The 20,455-nt window shown below is 53.5% G+C and overlaps 10 protein-coding genes across 10 annotated transcripts; 3 read left to right on the forward strand and 7 right to left on the reverse strand.

The window, feature by feature from the left end:
* Positions 1 to 137: 137 nt before the first annotated feature.
* Positions 138 to 2,618, forward strand: N7532_010906 (AFI1/MesA family protein; the record flags this gene model as incomplete). Its single annotated transcript, XM_056623397.1, has 3 exons — positions 138 to 754; positions 813 to 873; positions 930 to 2,618. 3 exons carry the CDS (start codon positions 138 to 140, stop codon positions 2,616 to 2,618), a joined length of 2,367 nt encoding a protein of 788 aa, XP_056470813.1.
* Positions 2,619 to 3,214: 596 nt separating this feature from the next.
* Positions 3,215 to 4,082, reverse strand: N7532_010907 (peptidyl-prolyl cis-trans isomerase f ppif; the record flags this gene model as incomplete). Its single annotated transcript, XM_056623398.1, has 4 exons — positions 3,215 to 3,389; positions 3,463 to 3,569; positions 3,660 to 3,829; positions 4,037 to 4,082. The coding sequence occupies 4 exons, from the start codon at positions 4,080 to 4,082 to the stop codon at positions 3,215 to 3,217; spliced, it is 498 nt and encodes a 165-aa protein (XP_056470814.1).
* A 48-nt stretch (positions 4,083 to 4,130) lies between these two features.
* Positions 4,131 to 4,361, forward strand: N7532_010908 (uncharacterized protein; the record flags this gene model as incomplete). Its single annotated transcript, XM_056623399.1, has 1 exon — positions 4,131 to 4,361. The coding sequence occupies one exon, from the start codon at positions 4,131 to 4,133 to the stop codon at positions 4,359 to 4,361; it is 231 nt and encodes a 76-aa protein (XP_056470815.1).
* A 1,590-nt stretch (positions 4,362 to 5,951) lies between these two features.
* Positions 5,952 to 7,629, forward strand: N7532_010909 (DUF2417 domain-containing alpha/beta hydrolase; the record flags this gene model as incomplete). The annotated part of the gene is made up of 2 exons (XM_056623400.1): positions 5,952 to 6,128; positions 6,202 to 7,629. The coding sequence occupies 2 exons, from the start codon at positions 5,952 to 5,954 to the stop codon at positions 7,627 to 7,629; spliced, it is 1,605 nt and encodes a 534-aa protein (XP_056470816.1).
* Positions 7,630 to 8,432: 803 nt separating this feature from the next.
* Positions 8,433 to 10,615, reverse strand: npl4 (nuclear protein localization protein 4; the record flags this gene model as incomplete). Its single annotated transcript, XM_056623401.1, has 4 exons — positions 8,433 to 8,717; positions 8,787 to 10,245; positions 10,307 to 10,437; positions 10,517 to 10,615. The coding sequence occupies 4 exons, from the start codon at positions 10,613 to 10,615 to the stop codon at positions 8,433 to 8,435; spliced, it is 1,974 nt and encodes a 657-aa protein (XP_056470817.1).
* Positions 10,616 to 11,304: 689 nt separating this feature from the next.
* Positions 11,305 to 12,229, reverse strand: pst2 (putative NADH-quinone oxidoreductase Pst2; the record flags this gene model as incomplete). Its single annotated transcript, XM_056623402.1, is given in 4 exon segments — positions 11,305 to 11,458; positions 11,474 to 11,968; positions 12,028 to 12,113; positions 12,203 to 12,229. The coding sequence occupies 4 exon segments, from the start codon at positions 12,227 to 12,229 to the stop codon at positions 11,305 to 11,307; spliced, it is 762 nt and encodes a 253-aa protein (XP_056470818.1).
* A 1,164-nt stretch (positions 12,230 to 13,393) lies between these two features.
* On the reverse strand, positions 13,394 to 14,002 carry yth1 (cleavage polyadenylation factor RNA-binding subunit YTH1; the record flags this gene model as incomplete). The annotated part of the gene is made up of 1 exon (XM_056623403.1): positions 13,394 to 14,002. The coding sequence occupies one exon, from the start codon at positions 14,000 to 14,002 to the stop codon at positions 13,394 to 13,396; it is 609 nt and encodes a 202-aa protein (XP_056470819.1).
* Positions 14,003 to 14,730: 728 nt separating this feature from the next.
* Positions 14,731 to 16,899, reverse strand: N7532_010913 (putative acyl-CoA dehydrogenase; the record flags this gene model as incomplete). The annotated part of the gene is made up of 4 exons (XM_056623404.1): positions 14,731 to 16,243; positions 16,304 to 16,583; positions 16,640 to 16,829; positions 16,879 to 16,899. 4 exons carry the CDS (start codon positions 16,897 to 16,899, stop codon positions 14,731 to 14,733), a joined length of 2,004 nt encoding a protein of 667 aa, XP_056470820.1.
* A 309-nt stretch (positions 16,900 to 17,208) lies between these two features.
* N7532_010914 (glycoside hydrolase family 18 protein) lies at positions 17,209 to 18,500 on the reverse strand (the record flags this gene model as incomplete). The annotated part of the gene is given in 5 exon segments (XM_056623405.1): positions 17,209 to 17,400; positions 17,415 to 17,854; positions 17,934 to 18,168; positions 18,239 to 18,263; positions 18,331 to 18,500. 5 exon segments carry the CDS (start codon positions 18,498 to 18,500, stop codon positions 17,209 to 17,211), a joined length of 1,062 nt encoding a protein of 353 aa, XP_056470821.1.
* Positions 18,501 to 19,826: 1,326 nt separating this feature from the next.
* On the reverse strand, positions 19,827 to 20,249 carry N7532_010915 (tautomerase family protein; the record flags this gene model as incomplete). Its single annotated transcript, XM_056623406.1, has 1 exon — positions 19,827 to 20,249. The coding sequence occupies one exon, from the start codon at positions 20,247 to 20,249 to the stop codon at positions 19,827 to 19,829; it is 423 nt and encodes a 140-aa protein (XP_056470822.1).
* Between the last annotated feature and the right edge of the window lie 206 nt (positions 20,250 to 20,455).

Genomic DNA, 20,455 nt, shown 5'->3' on the forward strand with positions numbered 1-20,455 from the left:
CACCAGATCGGCAGCGCCTTTGCATTGAACATCGATCGTCCTCTTTCCTCCGATCCCCCCCCATACCTGGTGAGAACAGGCATGTCCCACGACTCTGTCACCTAGTCCCGAGCACCCGACTCGCAGCCTCCACGAAGATGGCGAGCACGTTACCATACCGACCCTCCAATGACTCCCTGTCCACCTCCAACCCCAAGACCAATGGACTCCCTCGCCTGTCGCCGGCGCCGTCCTTCATCGGCCGGTCGCCCAGTGGCTCGCACTCTCATACATCCTTCCGACGAACCTCTGCGGAAAATACGGTCGGGTACAAGCCACGCCGATGTAAATCACAATATCCGCTCGACTCGCCGGAGCGTCATGTGGAATATATTCTCGTGGCCTCGTTTCATATTGACCGAGGTCCAATTATGGAACATCAATACCCAGGCCCGATCAGTGGCGACGAGAGTATGCTGGCGGAGCTGATGCTTCCAGATCAAACCCATGTCCGCAGCCAAGATTGGACCATTTTCTTCTTGCATAAGGATACAAGCGGAGATGACGATGACGACTCGGAGAGCGGGAAGAAGAAGAAAAAGCGCAAGTCGAAATACCGTGGGAATGAAGAGGGCGCGGACATCCAACATGAGAATGTGGACGAAGCTTCCGAGGGCGAAAGCAGCGAAGAAGATGACGAGGAAGGGGGAGAAGGTCCGCCCCTGATGTACGTGCTGAACTTGGTAAATACAAAGCAGGATAATACGGTCCGACGGTATGAAGGTCCCTCACACAGCCTTTGATGTGCAAGCAGAAGCTGACCAGGAAAACAGTGGCGCGGTTGTCAAGGCCATGGCGATTTGTACAAGGCATTCATTCCTTCATATCTATAAAGTGTGTCCCTCCGAAACCAGTTCCAACGGATTTTTGACACTAATGAATAAAACCAGCCCCTCCTTCTTCTCGCTTTGGAAGACTACTTCAAATCTCCCTACCCCGAAACACTCGCCTCACTTTATGACGCCGTCAACAACATGGACTTGTCGCTCATGCCGAAACTGTCGATCCTTGAGCGCCACATCTTGCAGTCCAGCAATACAAAGGAAATGTTCATCGAAAAGTTCGAACAAATGATCCGTCAACGGGAAGAAGAAGAGACGGAAAACGGGGAATGTCCGCCATCACCGAAGAAAATGAGCCGTTACGTCCTTCCGCGGGACACACACGAGTTTGAGTCGAAAGTGGTTTACCACGACATTCCGATTCCTGTCAAAATCCCCACGGTTATCTGGCCGGAAACCGTGGGCGATTTTTCTCTCATCAAACTAATCCAAACCTTTGCTGGACCACATGCTAGCTCTCCGCAAGCATTCCCCAACCACCCTCATTTGACTACTAGCGGCCCTTTCACGCACCCCATCATTGTCCTTGTCAATGCCATTCTCACCCAAAAGCGGGTAGTGTTCCTTGGACATAATCGACCTTCGGGTGAAGTGGCTGAGGCAGTTCTTGCAGCCTGCGCGCTCGCATCAGGAGGCATCTTGCGTGGATTTACGAGGCACGCTTTTCCTTACACTGATCTTACCAAAATCGACGACCTTCTCAAAGTACCCGGTTTCATTGCTGGTGTAACAAATCCGACATTCGCCAATCACCCAGAATGGTGGGATATCCTGTGCGACCTTCCTACAGGTCGCATGAAGATCTCCAGCCATGTTGAGCCTGCGCCAGTGACAGAAGGGCTCTTGTTCTTCCAGCAGCAGAATGCTCTTCTACCGAACCACACCTCAAATGCAAACTCGGATCCGACCGGGGACAATATCTTCATCGAGGATATCCTCCGCAGCATCAGCAATCGTCATGGTGAGAACGCGATCCGCGCGAAATGGCGAGCATACATTACCAAGTTTGTTCGAGTCGCCGCAGCCTTTGAAGAGGCCGTCTATGGTGCCTCGAATCTCTACATCATTGGCCCCGGCGAGGAACTTTCCCCGGACAGTCCCACTGGCCAACAGACGGATGCGTCGGACCCGGCCTCCCTTCGAGGACATGGTTATGTCTGGTCGGATGAGATTGCAAAGCAACGGGAATTGTCTGCATCAGTGTCAAGAATCGAGGGTTGGCGTAACACTCGATCCTACTACTCTTACATCCAAGATATCGCGGCTATGTACTTCCCGGCTCGTCCCATACAGCGACCGGATCTCTTCCACCATCACGATCGCCTGCGATCCCTCAAGCTATCCCATGCCGAGTCGGCCGCCATTTACCTCGCACTCTCTCATGCCGTCAAGGACTATGCTGGCATCTGCCAATTGCTGACCGTCGCGCCGGAGAACCAAGCAGGGCTGTTCTACCTGAGCATGGGCCTTTTCCACCCCGACCAAGTTGTCCGGGAGGCAACGGTCGAATTGTTGGATCGCATTGCGGCACACCCGGCCGGTCGGCATTTTTGGACCCATCTGAGCCGGTTTGCCAAATTGGCATATTTCCGAGTCAAACGAGACCGAGACGCGGCACAGAGTCCCATCTCGGGTGTTGGATCGCCGACTGGCAGCAATGCCGGGGCGAGCTTTGGTGGCGAGCCGCAAAGTCTTGTGGGAGTTGCCTTGGGAGAAAGTCGCTCAAGAAAAAGCTAGTTTTGCTGGAATCTTTTGCTTTATTTTTCTTGCGGTTTTCGAGCGCTTGCTATTGAAACTCCTTCCCGCGCACACAATTTTGTTTCTTCATGTTTAAGATGTGACGAACACCAAGAGCCTATGTTTGTTTCTGCTGGTCATGAGCTTCATTTGTGACTGTGTATCTGTCTATACCTTGTTCGCTATTACCTGAGCATATCCTAACCGTGGCCCCTTTTGCTATCGGTATCTCTGGATCACGTCTCAACATTTAGTGGCGTTTCGTGAATACACTTAGATTTCTGCCAAGCTGGGCTTGTCCGGCAGCTAGTGTGATTCATCGTTCATTTGGCGAAGAGGAACTCAATCTAAGCGCCGTAGCCCAATGCTGTGAGGTACGCTACGGTGATTAGGAAACAAAACGTCAAAACGTCTACGGCGTAAGGAGCTATGAATCAATTGCACCGAAGGTTCGGTCTCTTACGGCACCGACTCTAGGAGCCGTGCAAAACGATTGAGATTGAGATCGGAGTCACGAAACATCAAACCAGGTTCCTACCGCACAGCTATGGGACGGTAGACCCGGCGATTTGATCATATTTTGAAAACTAAATCATTTAAGCAGAGCCGCAGTCGACGATCTTGGCAGTGCCGCGGACAGCGCCGGAGCCGGAGCCAAGAGCCTCAATGGCCTGGACGTGCTCGTAGCCCTTGGACACCTCGCCGAAGACGACGTGCTTGCCATCGAGCCAGCTGGTGACGACGGTAGTGATGAAGAACTGGGAGCCGTTGCTGTGAGAGAAGAGATTAGCCTGAGGATCCTTCTGGGTGGGGGTCTTTTTAAAAACTTGGAAGGGCCACTTACGTGTTGGGACCAGCGTTGGCCATGGAGAGCAGACCGGGCTTGGTGTGCTTGATGGTGAAGTTCTCATCGGCAAACTTCTCGCCGTAGATGGAGCGGCCACCGGTACCCTGTGTGGAAGATTTGGAATTAGTCCTTGTCGCCGCAGGAGGGGCCGAAAGCTACATCAACATCGACCGTCCGGAATGGAGGCCACTTACGTTGCCACGGGTGAAGTCTCCACCCTGGAGCATGAACTGGGGGATGACACGGTGGAACTTGGAGCCCTTGTAGCCCTCACGCTCGGGCTTCTTGCAAAGCTCAGCGAAGTTGGCGGCGGTCTTAGGGACAACGTCATTGTAGAGCTTGAATTCAATGCGACCCTGCTGGGCTGGGGAGAGAGAGACGATTGGTTAGCATGATTGCACGCACCATTTGTTGGCAAGATATATTGATGGAACAGAAGGAATGCAGGAGGAGATTTCTGGCCCTGGAGATGGATTCCACGATGCCATTGACAGCAGGCAAAGCGAGAGAGGGGCAATGGAGGGGTAGGAGAGGGATCTCAAGCTACCAAGGGGGAATGGAGGACACTCACTCTGGCCGGCGGGGCCGTACTCGACGACGAAGAAAGCAGAAGACATGATGAATGGAGATGTGTAGGATGGATGGAAGAGAGTGAGAAGAGGAAAATGGAGGGGGAAGAAGAGAAGACGGAAGAAGGCGGGGAGTTTGCAGCTTTGGAGGGGCACTCGCGCCTGCCCCACTTCGCCGTCTTCTCGCGCCTTCCGCCACATCGCAACACCTCGTCGACCCCCGTTGCGACCAGACTGTCGATTGCGAGGGCTTCTCTTCTACCTCCTCCTTCTCGCCGTGCGCGGTCGTTCCTTGATCGCACGCGAATCAACCGTGGCCGCACCTAGATGATGTCATTCACCCATTAAGAGGGAGGGGTATTGACCGAGGGTCCGCCCCCACGAGGGGCAGGGTCCGAGGGCGTCCCCGAGGACGCGATGGCAGTACTTTCAATACTATCATTGAACGCTACCCTATTACAGTACACTAATGTAGTGGGATGGAACGGAGGCATGGCAGTTCTCGAACAGTTCGTCATTGAAGCTCCCGTGACCCTGTTTCGCCAGACAGCCCTGCCCGAGAGAGAGCTTGATGCGGGTGTAGCGATGGCAGATATCTCTGTTGATATTACACTCATAATGAACTTCCAATCTTGTGGTCTGTGTACCCCAATCGTGGTTTATGACATCCCAGAGGTGTTGTTCTATCAAAGACTCCTCCTAGTCTAGTACCTTACGCTGTAGGTACACGCGATGTAGTACTCCGGGCGAGCCACGTGATTTCCAATTCTTCTCAAGTGCCAATGCATTGATGAGGTACTACTTCACTGTATCTTCGGGCTTTCCTGGCCAGTCAGACTCGGAATGCTGCAGTGTGACGGCGACAGACCGGTCTTTCACGTATGACATCCCCGATGATCTATTTGAGGGTAAGAAACTTGCTGAGATGGATTCTATTTGTACAATCACAGCGAATAGTGCGTAGCGCTCGGGTCTCTGACTGTCGAAGGGACAAAAGTTCCTGCCCGTGTGGTCATGGCATTGTGATCATGGGTGATATCAACAAGATTCTTCGATGAGCTATTCTCTCATAGAAGAAATTTCTGATGCACCTAAGAACCCGCAAGGCCCCCTGCGGAAAACGCTTTGCAGGTGCCAGCGATGAAAAGAAAAAGCCAGCGACTACAGATATACCTCATCTGTAGAGCAGAAGAACATGGTCCTCATTGTCGATGATTAGCGTTTCCCCTCTTTCCCGCGAACGCGTATGTGGTCTTTGTATCAAACTCCTTGAAATCGCAAATCACCACTCCACACACTTGGGTTGTTTATTAGACGCTTCGAAGGAATTTTACACCAAGCATGTGGACGACAAGGGAGATCATTTGATAGTGGACGACGAGCGGAATGTCATCGGGAACATGGATTGGCGAATGACTAGGGTCGTTCTTGCTAGTGACACATTGGGGCCACCTTCAGTACGAGCGAGTATGGTCAATATCTACTAGTACAATGGGAGATCTCCCTTGCCTGTTTATGACCCCGTTTTGGCTCGCTTCTTGAAAGCAAAAAGTGCATCAGACTTGGCCCAAGAGTAAAGACGAGACTCCTTGTGGAAAGTATGATCTAACCGGACAAGATCCGCGTACGAGGGAGCAAACACTTATTATTTGGGTCAAATGAATGTTTCCCAGAAAACCGTAATCCAAGTATCTCCCAAGTCACATACTAACAAATACTACAAATACTACCATTGTATATTTTGTCGCATTTTCCCGGTTACAGAATGGATGACGTCATGCATCTTATCGCGGCGATCATCGTTCGTCTCAAAAGTTGCAAGCCGCAAGCTTGTTGCTGCTTTCCATCAAGAGTACATTTGAATTGCTGTGTCTGATTCTATCATTTCACGACTGGCTCCGATCGTCAACTGTGAACATGGTGTCTCTGTGGGGCTCGAGGAAAGACGACCCCGACAGTGCGGAGGCCCAAGGCCAAAATGCAGAGAACGCCCACGACTTTGAGCAGAATAGCGAGCATCAGGAACCGACCGAGCGGACGAGTCTGCTTCCTCGTGAGGAAACCCATAGGTTTCTGAGTCCAGACGACCCTGCAGTACGTATTCGCTCTACGAAAATGATTGTACCGTCTATCTCTCGTATACTCCCGTCAGCTAACAAATAGCCAGGTCTCACCCTACAATTTATGGAGCGTACGCGCCTTACGAGCCTTTTCACTCTGTGCGCTGGGTATTAGCTTCGTTTGGTGGACTTTCCTTCTGGTCTCGATCTTTGTCAGTCCTCCGTTGATGCACGCCCGCGGGTCGGGCTTCTTCGCTTTCTCTTACACCACGCTTGCGGTCATCTATCTTGTGCTTGGCCTGCTGTTCTTCGCCGTCCCTTCGAAGCAGATGACCATTTGGGGCGGCATATTCTCTCTGATTCTCCTGGTGAATATGATCATCATCATCTCCGTGCCACGAATTCGACTCGAGGAAGGATGGGTGGGTATTGCCTCGGTCGTTTGGGCGGCGGTTGTATCCATGTATCAAATTGCCCAGAACAGAGCTGTGACATGGGGAAAGCGGGAAGAAGAAGAGCGACTAACAGGCCGTGAAGAGACACGCCGTTCCCTGCGTGAATGGATGGCCGTCCTGTGCGAAATGATCATACTGATCATCATGGCCATTGCTGTGGTCCTATTCACCTCGACTTTGATTCTCCGCGCTCGTGATGCTTCACTCGAGCCTCGTGGTCGTCTGTACAGTGTTCACGGAAATGCATACAATGTTCATCTTGTCTGCATTGGAAACCGCACGGCGAATGACCCCGATCAGCCGACGATCCTACTCGAAGGGGGCGAAGGCCCCGTCGAGCATACTTTGCAACCCTTCATCGATGACACTTACCAACACGGTGTCATCAATCGATACTGCTACTGGGATCGTCCAGGACTGGGGTGGTCGGACAATGCGCCATCCCCACACTCCGCAGGCATGTCGGCAGACGTGCTGTCCGAGGCATTGGCTCTGGCTGACGAATCTGGGCCTTGGGTCGTCGTATCCGCCGGCGTCGGCAGTATATACTCTCGCCTCTTTGCCAGTCGACACCTGCTCGAAGTGAGTGGTATTTTCCTCATCGATCCTCTCCATGAGTCGTATCTTGACGACGTTGGCCAACCGGGCCGAGGCTTCGTGCTGTGGCTTCGCGGAATCATTTCCCCTCTGGGGCTGGACCGTCTTGCGGGTGCGATAATTCGTGGACGTACCAGAGAAGACAGAACTATCGGACGTTCTGCTTACCAGACCGGCAAATTCATCAAGGCTAAGCTTCAGGAAAATCTCGTGGCAGTCACGATGACCGCCGCGGAAGTCCAGTCCGCCCGTCATATCCAGATGGGTGAGACTCCGCTTGTAGTTGTGAGCTCTGGCCAGAAGATTCTTCAGGACTCTCACTGGGCTGCGCGTCAAGAGGATCTTTCTCATATTACGAACAATCTCCTCTCATGGGATGTTGTCCATGACGCACCACACGAAGTGTGGACCAACGGCGAAGGACGACAAGTCCTGGAGAAGCGCTTGCGCGAGATGGTGGATGCTAGCCGGGCACATCGATGAGTCTCTGGTCTACATGCAAAGCCTATTCCGATTGTTTCTGGGCAGTTGGGGCAGAATGATTTTGGATACTTGGGACACCCTACTCATATCTTGCAAGTGTCAGCAGGAAAGCTTTTTTTGGGAACTTGTGTTCAATTTTGGTACGCCTGGGACGGCCTGAAATTTGTTATCTGTAGCATGACATTTCTTAGTTCATTCATAATGATCTCAGTTGATATTTGATCTAAAAGTCTGCTGAATTGCTACCAGATTGATTCATTGTTCCGGCCATAACAGTTCTATTATGGTGTACGAAGTATTGCGAATATTCACCAACTTCGAGTTGCACCCTACGGTGGATTCATCATTTACTCGATCCATAGAAACTCGAGAAAGAAAGTTCTATTTTAAATGATGCGATAGCCTCCACCAATTATTGTAGGATAACTCCCAAGCTGTAGAATAACTGATAACGTAATGATTCCTGATACATCAACTCCGCTTCATTTCATCATGTAGTAGGTAGGTCATTTCAACCAAGGGAGCGAAAGTCAAATCTCGGTAATGACCCCCATATCAATGCTAAATAGCTGACAGCTTATTTTCCCCGTTTCCATGCAAATCGTCTAACCGCCCTATTGACTTCAGCGCCATCAGAAATCCAGTCCGAATCATAAAAAACAGGCTCACCAGCAAATTCTTCGCAAAAAAGCTCTCGGGTTTCCGTCGCATAATTGTCAAGGCGAAATTGAGGCGAGGTGGAAGGGATCGGGCGTAGTTTTCAATCGAAGCTCAGCCGAGCGGCGGATCATAAAAGTATCTAGTCAACCTAGACTAGTTCCCTTGAACCTCTTAGCAAGCTGTTCACCATCCGACCTGGGAGACGAAGATCTGGAGAGGTGGGAAGTGGGTGAGGGATACCGCGTTTTCTCGCTGCGAAAATCCAAGCGAGAACTCTCGGTCGCAGTGGGCCAGGGGCGCTTAGGGGGGCGCTCACCACTTTCCTGGAGGATAGTCATCAACGTTGCCCATCCGGACGTATTCAGCAGCTGCATTCCATCGGCAGGGGCGTGCGTCCTCGCGACACGGCAGAGAAGGGCTTCTTCATCCTGTTATGATATTCCTGTCAGTCCTGGGTCGGGCTATGTCGAGGAAGGGAAGGATGCGGTTTCACTGACTTTGTTGAAGGTGGAGAGACTATGCAAGAAGCATAGAAGATGAAAATCGGAGACGCCCTCGATAGCTTTGTCGGGGTCCCCGGGCAACATAAGCTTTTGTGCGATATGGCGTAGTTCTTGACTCTCGCCGATGACCTCTCGATTTTCGATGGGGAAGCGGCTGTTGGTGAAGAGAGGTGTCGATTCGGTGGGGAAACCGTGTGTAAGAGTGACCAGCAAGAAATCGACCGGGAAGCTCGGCGCGGCGTTTTCTTGTACGCTCGCGCCATATTCATTGATACGGCGGAAGAAAACTTCGGGAATGTATCGTGTTTTACTGCCCTGATCATCATCTTCTGACTGTACCAGCATGACCGAAGGTTCTGCCGACGGCTCGATAATGTCGGCTCGAATCATCTCCACGGCCGAAACTGTCGCCTGGTATGCGCTCACGGCAATGGCACCTGTGTCGTCGCCGCTGAGAACACATGTCACAAAATCTGAACCAAATCGCCCTGTCCGGCTCCACTTGGTTGCTTTGGGGTTTTGAGCCTGCAGACGGGCAGCAAAAGCAATCTCCAAGGAGGAAAGGTAGTAAGAGTCGATATGGCGTTTGCAGATCACAGATCCATCTCCACGACCTGCGTCGAGAAGATCTGTGAAGATAACGCCAACCTTCTGTAGGCCGCAGAGACGAGCCACCTCATCCACCTCCTTTTCGTTCTGCCAGTCATGCAGGGTGACGCCATCCACCTCTCCTACCTGCGGAGGCTCGTAGATTGCCTGGACGACGGCCTTGACACCCAGCGGAACTTCAGTGTATTCCTCGTACGTCCCATACAGGAATCCCAGTCGCTGAGCACCAGACTTTCGCCAAAAATCCAGCAAAGAGTTGATCAGGTCAGGGGTTGAGAACTCGACGTGGTCCACCATTCGAAACTCCTGGGGTTGTAAACTGATTGCACTAGGCTGGCACTTAGTACAGATACCCTCGGGCCACTGCGGATGTCCAGACGGACAATCACTGCGTACCCGATAGAAAGGCTCACTCAGCGGTGGCATGAAAGAGCTTCCTGCCTCAGGCTTGTTGGTCGCCGCATTGATTTTTCGAAGGTAGGAGTGGAACGAAAGATGTTTGATCTTTTTTTCGCCGAGATACTTCGCGTCGTAGGGTTCCAAGGGCATGCAGTAGTCGCACATGCCTCGAGGCCCATGTTTGCACATCCGCTGGTCTTGCTTGCGCTTAATCTTTCCATCTTTCTTGTCCAATAGATTATCCAGGGGCGACTGTTGGGCCACCTCCCAGGGATTTTGTAAATGAGTGTCGGAGGCTGACTGTGAACGGATAGGGACGGTCCGTTCGTGAGGCACCTCGGTTCCATTTAGTCGACGCTCGCCAGCCGCGTTGGTGACGCCGTTAGATGGGCCATTTTTGTGGGAAGTGCCCTCTTGGTAGCCGACGAAGAGCTTATCACCGTGTCTAGATTAAATCGGTCAGTCATGTTCCACTAACTCCCAGTGCTTTGAATGCCGCCACTTACTTGAGGCCAACTTGGCCAATCGAGACACCCCCCAGGGCCGAGAGCTCTCTTTCTTCTCCGCCAGTGCCTATCGGCTTGTTAGACAATGCTATAGAAGCCGGCTCGACGTCGGGTGGCAAATGCTCGAGAATCTTGTTTGCATATATTGAATCAGCTTCAGGATCGCAGTGGTGGCTTTCGGGAAGCGGCAGGGTCCGTAATTTCATATACCTTTTGTTGGAGCGATGTGAAGTGGTCTTGCGGGTTGACGGTGAATCGAAACTGGCCGTTCCGACTTTCGAAGCGTAATAAAATTGATCGGGATGCCATGGTGGGCACTGTCAGCGGAATGACGAGCTGTGATGGGTTAGGGGAAGGGGGAGATGGGGAAGGGAAGTTATCAGAGGCACATGGCGCACAGGAAGTGAGTGAAGTGCTGGAGCTGCTGTCGGAGCTTGCTGCGAGGCACGTCACAGGGCGGGCGGGCGGTTCTGCCGCAAATGTCACCGGGTGACAGTACGCCCCGCAGAAAGCCGGCTGATTGGTGTGTCAGATTGGTAATCCGGTTACGCTATGCCGCACCCTATAGAAGCCGGTCGAAGAGATATCTGTTTTAGTGGTGAGGTCCCATAAGGGGGTAATAATGACAGGCACAAATTACTAGTAGTGCTAAGTCCGGCGAGGAGACAAACGTGGTCTCCCAGGTATGCATACCTAGGGTTGACTGTTGCGGGGCGCAGGACAATCAGCATTGTCCTACATCAACCCTGGGGGACAAACAGCCCGCAACCATGGTCGATGCTACTTTCTTGTCTACAGTGAACAGACAGAGAAATCCGTATGACGAGAATGTTGCATTGGCATTCGCATTCTACATTGATTAAAACTTATCTAGATCCCCTGTTCGAGGAGAGTCATGAACCCATATCAATCATGAAATATTCGAAACGCCGACGAGAACGCCGCAGGAACCCGGAAAGAAATATAGCAAGCAAGGACGGGGAGTGAGAAGTTCTCAATTAGAGGATGGTACACTTCTTGGGCAGCCCACAAGGCCCTCCCTCGCTGTCTTTCTCCTGGGATTCCTGGCCACCCTCCTGCTGAGCGGGCTGCGCGATCTTCTGCGCAGCTGCGCCAGTGGCAGGAGTCGAGTCCTGGGGCTTCAACTCGGTACTACCATGCAGTCACTGGTGGTTGACCTTGGCAACGGTCTCGTAGAAGGCCTTGCCCTGGGCCTCGGCGATCTGAAGCTCCAGCGCGGTGGGCTGGCGCGAGCCATCGGCACCGGCGAAGGTACCGGCACCCCAGGCGCTACCACCGTGGACCTCCTCGAGATTGGCCAGGAGAGGGAAGGTGGTCTTGTAACCCAGTGGGACGTAGAGGAAGCCGTGGTGGGCGAGGGTGCTCATGGCGGCAATGGCCGTGGACTCCTGGCCACCACCGAGGGTGCCGGTGGAGACGAAGAGACCGGCGTGCTTGCCCCAGTAGCCGCCGCTGGCCCAAATGCCACCGGTCTTGTCCCAGAAGGTCTTCCACTGCGCGGGGAAGTTACCGTAGCGAGTGGGGATACCGAACAGGACGGCATCGTACTCGAGAAGGTCGTTGGGCTCGGCAATAGGGTAGTTGGACTTGGCCGGGGCGTGCATCTTGGCCAGAACCTCGTCGGAGAGGGTCTCGGCAATCCTAGAATGCGAGTCAGTCGACTGAGCTACCGGGGATCAAGTCGCAAAGAGAGAACGTACTGGAAGATGTCGACCTTGCCCCCGGCGGACTCAATGCCCTTCTTCTCGGCCTCGGCCAGTTGGACAATGTGTCCGTACAGGGAATACTGCAATCCCAGAGGTTAGTGGATCCTTGGATGACTGCATTCCCAAGCTCTTTAGTAGGCGGGGGGGGGGGGGGGGTAGTAGTACATACAAAGACGATAGCAACCTTGGGAGCCATTTTGCAAGGAATTGGATACAGATGGGGGATGAGGAGGACAGAGACTGGCAGGGGCAGAGGGGGTTTAAATAGGGCTCGACCCCGCCAGCAGTGCAGAGCCGGCGTGGTACCTTCGCCTTCCCGCCAACTTCGAGCTTACTGAGGGCTTGCAAAGCTTCCCGAGCACATCAGTAATCGATGACAGACACACCTCCGCCGCATGATTGGCCTCTCGGATGTGTCTGGCTCCACCCGGCTTTACGCGGGTTTGCGCCGCTTCTTTTCGTCTGACCGATCTCTGACAAAGGACCCCGTCAGCGGATGGCGCTTGGAGAAGTTTCTCGATAGCATGCAAGTGCTCGACTTTGCACAACACAGTACATAGCACGCCGGGGGAAACCCCACAGCCATTTCCCTCGCGTACGGTGAGCGACGGGAGACCAGGGCCATGATGTCATGGACTCCGATCATGATGCAGTCGCATTCCACATCTTTTGCACAATGGGAACGCTTGCGAGCTGCTCTCGTCAACCGGCCCGAGCTCACATATACAAAGAATTCCAGACGAGGTGGTATCAGCGCAACGCGAGCTCGAAACGGCTAGCATGCAGGGTCCGGCCAATTGGCGGCAAAAGTGGCTGTCCGTAGAGGGGCATTGCCGCGAATTGCTGACGGTGGATGCAAAGAGCAAGGAAGGGCTAGACAATACTTTCTGGGAGGCATGTCGAGTATGTGGTTATCATCGATCTGATGGCTTCTATTGCGGCAGCAGGGGAAATTGCGGTGCGAAACCATTAGACGTAGAAGTTGATAATATATACTCGAATTTGCTCATAAACATTGGGTATCTCGTGGTCCATCGTACCTTCCAAAGCGATATCAAGGTAGTCTGAGACCAGAACAAACGGCACTAAAGAAAGAGGAAGAGCCAAAAATAGACAACCCCGCAGCCCAAAACAGAAATACCCATCGCACCGTGAAAATGCATGACTGCAGCGTCTGGCGTCGAGGCACTGGCAGCACACAACGACTAACCCCTGCCTCGTCCACGATACCGGCCCCGCATGAAACCACCACCGCGGCCTCGTTCGTTCCGCCATTCACGCTCGCGCTCCTTCTCGCGCTCCTGCTCCTCTCGAATGAGCGCCCGCTCGTGTTCCAGCTCTTCCTCCGTTTTCTCGGTCTTCATCGTCGGTCGCGGGAGATTTTCCGTCCATCGAGGGTGTGCGTTGGCGCAGCCTTTGCCTTCGGGGCAGAACCCGGCGAGGTAGAACATGCAGAGTCGTCGGCGGACATGGCGCTTGGCGCAGAGAGGGCCCAGTTCGCAGAATCCCCGGTCGTAGTGCTCACAGGGGGAAGTCGGGCCTCCTCGCGCACATGTTGGTAGAGGCAGTCATCGCCATTCGGACAATATCCCGACCGAGAGAAGGACTGGCATTCGGGCATGCGACGGAGGTTGTACTCGTGCAAGTACTCGCATTTGACTCCCTTCTTGCACAGCCCCTTCAGAAAATGTTTACAGACAAGGGACCCATGGGTGGTGGATGGTGCCAGACCGGAGGCCGTTGTCGTCGAGGTTGTCACCCTTGATGGAGTTGGGTGCCGATCCGGGCAGGCAGGTCCCAAAGGACAATGGCCCTCGCTGTAGGCCTTGCAGACCGGAACATCGCTGGCCAGGCCAAAGCCAAAGCTCTTGCGGAGGAAAGGGGAGAAGGTGAAGTCGTTGTAGCTGGGATCACGCGTCGGTTCGGCAGACAGCAGCTCCGTCGCAGTACTTCGGATGTCTGTTGCCATGGCGTGGTTGTAAACGGTGGACAGTGGACGGCTTGTCAGTGATGGTTTCGGCGCAGAATCGAAATGCGGCGATGAGAAAGTAGCGAGGCCGAGCCTATATCGTCTCGGGGTAGCTTTAAGCAGCACCCTGAGTATGCTGTAGAATGAACTCTCAGAAGAGCTCTGCAATGAGGGATAGGGGTGAAGCAAGATAAAAGCGGTGCTCAAGCATAATCGAGATCCATGGATGCGAGTCGCCCCGAAGGAGGTGTTTGCCTGGTTTGCACCTGTATTACCACTGGCAGGTACCGCTGTCGGGGTGACTCAGAAACTTCTACAAAGGCGATTGTTTTTGATGTAGGGACGTCTAATTGGTTTATCCAATTCTAGCGTGAAATCAGGCCGATGTAATTTTCCATAATTGTAGAGTTGATGATGTTATTGCTCAACAGTAATTCCTGAGTTCTCATGTCAAATCTACTGGCACCATCGTAACCGCGGATATATGCTTTTAACGCAACACATTTTCACACTACCTCGCTGTAGTGTGGTGCCCTGTGAGTGTTCACATGTGACCTCTCGGACCATACTTCCCATCAAATGTGATGCACCTCATGGTGCTGATTTTGCAGTTTAAAAGAATCCAGTGTCCCATTCTACCGATTTCCGATACGTAGTATGAACGAAAATTTAAAGATTGCAGGTGCGCCTCCAAGGATTACATTTTTCAGATGCCCACTGAAAGAACACTACAGTTTAGAACGAGCATTTTGCATTGACCGATGACCGGAGGCTCTTTGAGCTGGTAGCTCAATGCCCCATGCAATCTTGCAGTCCCACTGTAGATGATCCTCTCCATTCGCATCGCTGCTCTGGTTTTTGTGAGCCGTAACAATATCATGGAACACGTTTTCTCCGACGCCACCTTCCGCATTCAGAACCCAACGCTTAGCAATTTCTGTGCTGACTGGGTCCTGATCTCGCTCCGCGTCGAGGGCCAACAGGGTACCACACAGTATCCAAGCAAGTGTAAACATGTAGCGGCGGGCATCGGCAAGGATGGCAGCAGGTGACACTGAAAATCGCGCCCGCAGCGCCGACCATGTGGTAGCCAATGCGTTTCGAAGCGTTTTTGCGCGAATGAGCCCCAAAGTACGTTCAAGCCAAGCTGCAAATACATCCATGTTGCTGCCCTTGATCAGGAAGCGGACCATCTCACTTGCCAGGACGTTTGTGGTTCCCTCCCAGATCGAGTTCACTGAGGTGTTGCGAAGAATCCGCGAGATATTGAACTCGGGCTCGTCAGCTTCATCCATGTAGCCCACACCGCCCATGGCTTCCTGACATTCTTGAATACCCAGGATGGACATCTTGCTCACCACGGCTTTTGCAGTGGCTGTCAATGTGCGGAACACCACATTGGCTTCTTGTCCGGGACGAGGAAGATGTGCGAGCCCGGAAGGCTGGGACACCTTATCTTCGACCAGTCCCATCACAGCCACGGTGAAGAAGCCCAGATTCATACCACCACGATGCTTCACTTCGAGATCGGCCAGGAGACGCAGGTGCATAGGGATGAGCCACAAGGGCTCACTAACCGTGGACCTTGCCCTAGCAAAACTCTTCGTAATACTCAAAGCTCGTCGCCAGCCCGCCAGAGAACCGATGAATGTGTGGATGCGAGTGACATTGAGGAGTGGGGCGATAGTGACAATGCCCTGATCAATCTCGCCAACCAAATAGGCGCGCATGTCCTTCAATTCCAGCTCAGCGGTTGGCAATTCCTTGGTACCAAGCTTGTTCTTGAGGCGATGGATTCGCACTCCGTTCGATACCTGACGCGAGACACCGTCTTCTCCGACAACTGTTCGACGCAAGGGTGCCAGGAAAGTGCTCAGTTTGCCCGACGGAGTTTTGGCGAGCAGTAGAGCCACATTAGCATCGGTGGCAGATGAAAAGAACTTGAACCCATTGATCACATAGTCTCCCTCGGCCAGCGCATCGGTACCAGAGGGCTTGGATAGCGGCGAATATGTCGCCCAGGTCTCCGTGTTCTGGACATCACTGCCACCGGCCCTCTCGGTCATCCACTGACCTGATGTCCAGTGATCAGTATTCTCGGAAATGAGTCCTCGAAAAGCAGCGTGAAAGGGGTGATTCGTAGGCAATCCCTTGAGCTTGGGAGCAAGAATGAAAGCCGCCCCATCGGTCATGCTAATTGGACACGAGTAGAGCCCCGACGAGGGAGAATATAAATAGTTCCTGGAGGAAGTCACCCGTAAGCCATACTGAACACCTTACAGGGGTCATTCGGTTGCATACAATGCATATTGTACCGTCCGTCGCTGCGAGCCAAACGCAGGGTCATATCCCGCGGACACAATCTTGTTACGCGCGCCCCAGTGGCCCAGCTGCTTCCAGCCTTCGGTGGTTATCAGTCGGTCGTAATCGTATCTCTTTCCCCATACATTATGGCTCTTCACATAGGGCTGGTTGCGCTCGGCATCTGCACTCCACACGCGCACCTGCTCCGACACTGCCTCGGCCCCGAGCTGAGTGAAGTGTGGTTCCACGGATCGTAGCGTGCTTGAGGGAAGATACCCTAGGAAAGGATCAGAATGAGTGATCATTGCATTCGGAAGTAATAAGTAATCTTACATTGCAGCGATCGTTGAAGACTGGTATCCGACGTGTAGGTATTCTCCAGCGCGGCCGGCTGGGTGATATACCCACTCTCGGCCGTGGCGGGTTGGCGAAGGGAGGATGACATTGCGTAAGAACAGACTCTCACCAGACGAGAAGGATCTGACTGCAAGAGTAGACTGGGGAAAGTCTGGGGTATTCCATGCTAAAATAGGAAGAGAAGTATGGTTTTGCGGGGAAGCCTGGGAAGCTACCAAGTCGCCCGGCACATTCATCCAAACGTGCCTCGGCGTTCGGCTGCAGGCTCCACCCGCCACGGCGATCGCCGGGATATCCCCGAGAGCCAATACTTTCCTGGGATCAATGCAGTGCATCTTATGCATCTTGTGCTAGTGGATATCCTAGCTACCTTGAGAAAACCAGAATGGATATATTACGAAAGAACCTCCCATGCAGATCAACAAAGAAGAAAACGACCGGACCGCCCAAATTTCGTGACCGGCAAGTACGTAAGGTACTACCATAGCCTTTTCCAACATCACTGATGCTGTCCATTTTTCCAATTCATCCTCGGATCTGGTCATTCACATTTCATGAAGGGTATTGTATCCAGTTTCCAGGAGACTGCGTGGACCTCGCGCATCTGAGCAGATGTGCCAGTAGAACAGTCCGCCCAGCTTGGACGAGGTCACAAAAGTGGCCTTTTGTTGCACTGTCGCCGGGTTATCATACGTGACAAACCCGCCATCCCCCCGACAGAGTATGCAGCACCGGCTCTTTGGTCATAAACTTCCTGGGTTCCCGGACGTGGTAAATCACTGTAATCGAAGACTCCATCTTCTCCACCATGGCCGGCGTACCGCTGGCCCGGTCCGGCGCAACCGAGGAAAGAACGCCCATAGACAGGAATTCCAAGGATGATCTTGCGGGACGGAACTCCCTGCATCAACGCATAGTCAACTGATGAATAGCCAGAGATCGGTGAGCCGTGGAGCTGGGCCTGGTGGTTGGCCTCGGACTCCCAGGGCCCGGAGAAGTCGTAGGCCATCAGATTAATCATATCCAAATGCTTGTGCGCAGCTCCCAGGTCAATATGTCGGAGAAACCATTGGCTTGCCGGAAGAGCCGTCGCCAGGACATACCGCGGTGCCGGGAGCACCTCTCGCAACTTGGACAGGAGACGGACGTAGTCCTTGCCCTCTTTCGAGTTGGCGGGGTGTTCCCAATCCACTGCACGATGCATCAGCTTTGGTTATTCTTTCTTTACAACAGCTGGAGGTACAGTAAGAAGGTGCAGGTGCCGACTCACCATCGATGCCATCTAGACCGTACTGATCAACCAGCTGCCGTGCGCTGCGGACAAAGGTTTCCAATCGAGACCGACTGTGAGCAACGGCGGCAAAGTTCTCACTACCTTTTCCCCCGCCACCAACCGAGAGGATGACACGCATCTGCGAGTACTGCTGCTTCAGCTGCACAAAGGCCCGGAGGCAGCCCTCGGTGCCATCGACGGGCATCTGGGTATCGGCCCACTCGTCACTCAGCTATTACCATGGTCAGTCAAGAAATCTCGCGTGTGAGCACCGGCATCCAAGGGAAAAAGGGTAAACTTACGTAGACGGTGCCATCCTCTCTGACCCTGCAAGGATTCCAGATCGAGATTAGCGCCTCCTATCTATACGATCGCCCCGGAGTGATTGGCCTACCAAGCGAATGCATAGAATACATGGGACACGAAGCCCAATCGCAGCGAGGACGGAGGCTGCTTGCGGTAGATGCGCCAGTTGGGATAGTAAGCGGCGTTTGTGTACAAAGGCACCTCATACGAGGCGGGCGCGGGGTCGACAGGCCGCCGGCGGAACAGGTTCGAGAACATGACGGGCGTCGATGGTGCACCCGCCAGAAGTCAGTAGGCCAAAGGAGGGAGGAGAGACGACGGAGGGTGAGTTGCGGTGGGCAATGGCGGGTTAAGAAGTTCAGCCGTTCCAAAAGATCGAAAAACAGAAAAACACCCTCTGCTTTCCCGTTCTGGAATGCGTCACGTGTGCGCGCGGCTTCCCTGCGATTCCAAACAAGATTCCCGCTTGGCGAGTTGGCGGCGCTTGTTCTTTTTTACCTCCGAGCCTGTCACGACCCGGTGTCCACTTCCTCCTTGGGCGCATTTTTCGGCGTGGGCCAGCCGATCCGCAACGAGACGTAGCGTGGGATACGACGATGTGCGGGGCATTCCCTGTGATGATCGAGTCGCTCGCGTTCCGACATTAGGAATCCCATCACGACGGCCGATGCAGAACTCCACCAGGCACACAGAAATCACGATCTCCTGCCAATCGCCGCTGTTGCCGACGCCTGTCCAGGCAACTGCTCACTCGAGCATCCCCCAGCGCATCGTAAAACCGGGGAAGAGAGCGCCCTGAGCCCAGAACCAGGCCGAGGCCGGGGGCACCGCCTCGTCGTCTTCGTATGACGTGCGGTGAGAATCCGCTAGAGACTGCAGTCAGCGCGATTGGGCGCCCGCCAATTCGCCCGCGGCGCCCTGCATGTCGTTTTAGCGCATGCAGCTGGTCCCTCGTGTCAAGAGACTCGCGCGGATCAGGCTGATCGACACGCAGGCAACTCGCGAGGGCCCATCGTGGGGAGGCAATGCCTCGAGCCGCGCATACTGCGTTAATTCTCGTGGAGCAGCCAAAAGCCAAGGGCGATCAAGGCTGCATGCGTTCGTGGAGAAACTCCCGGCGCCGGGCTAGGCCCCGGGGGCGCCACGCCGCCCCAATTTTGTTTGCTTCTTCTATGGATTTCAGTCCGCTCGGTGCGAGGGACGGATTGGCTGAGACTATTGTCCCAAGGTGAGGCCGCGCGCAGGGATCCGTCGACGCCCCTTTCTCCTTGCTCCACGTCTCCTGGCTGGGCGAATGGTACATAAAGTATAGTAATCATCGCAGCTTGAACTCATGGAAACCCCCTTTCGCAGCGGGATCTGTGACCCGAATCCTGAAACTATGACATTTTCAAACAGCGAATGGCATTGGAACTATAATAATCATCGAGCTTGCTACCGGCCACCAAAAGCACCTCGCCCCTTTTCGCAGACCTGAGCCGGACTCAAGTTATGGGGCCAGCGGTGCCTATCCTCATTTCTATTCCGATATTTCCACGGCGAGCTGAACGGTGCAGACAACTGACTCCATCACGGTGCATGCAGCTAAAACTTCACGGCGCAGTTGGCGCGCGCCCACTCTTTCTCCTCGGCCGAGCCAGACGGGGGAGGGACCATCCCGTTCACTTTCCACAGGTCGCGTGATGTCTCCGCGATAAAGTACTCCCAGTCCATGCCCTTGGGCTCTAGGATCGGGTTGAGAATGCTGTCAACACGGGACAGAAATCGCTGCTTGGCCTCGTCATTTGGGAACGAGCGAGCAACATGGTATATGGTGATGGCAGCAAAGTTGGGATGCACTTCCCCACCGATAAAAGCAGTGCCCGGCACGTCCTCGATGAAGTGGACTTGCACGTAGAATGGGGGCAGCCCGTAAGAGACGTAAAGCTGGGTGATTGACTTGGCCAATTGCACCTTTTCGTCCGGCAGGATGGTGTTTGAGCTATGTTTGATATACCAGACAGGCATGGTGAAAGAAGACAGGGTCTGCCCAGGAGTAGAAACAACCAGAAGGTAGCAGAGCAATTATCTGTCAATGTGAACAATGCTCGCTCTCATATATTTCCAGGCCCAATTGCATGTCTATTGTAATCCCGGATGAAGAATACCCCATGGTCAGTGATCTACTGTAACGGAGTGAAGCAGCGCCTTGCTTCTTGTTGGCGGGAATCTCT

The sequence above is a fragment of the Penicillium argentinense genome, assembly GCF_028826775.1.
Source record: "Penicillium argentinense strain IBT 30761 chromosome Unknown utg000010l_segment0_segment0, whole genome shotgun sequence".
Taxonomy (NCBI): domain Eukaryota; kingdom Fungi; phylum Ascomycota; class Eurotiomycetes; order Eurotiales; family Aspergillaceae; genus Penicillium; species Penicillium argentinense.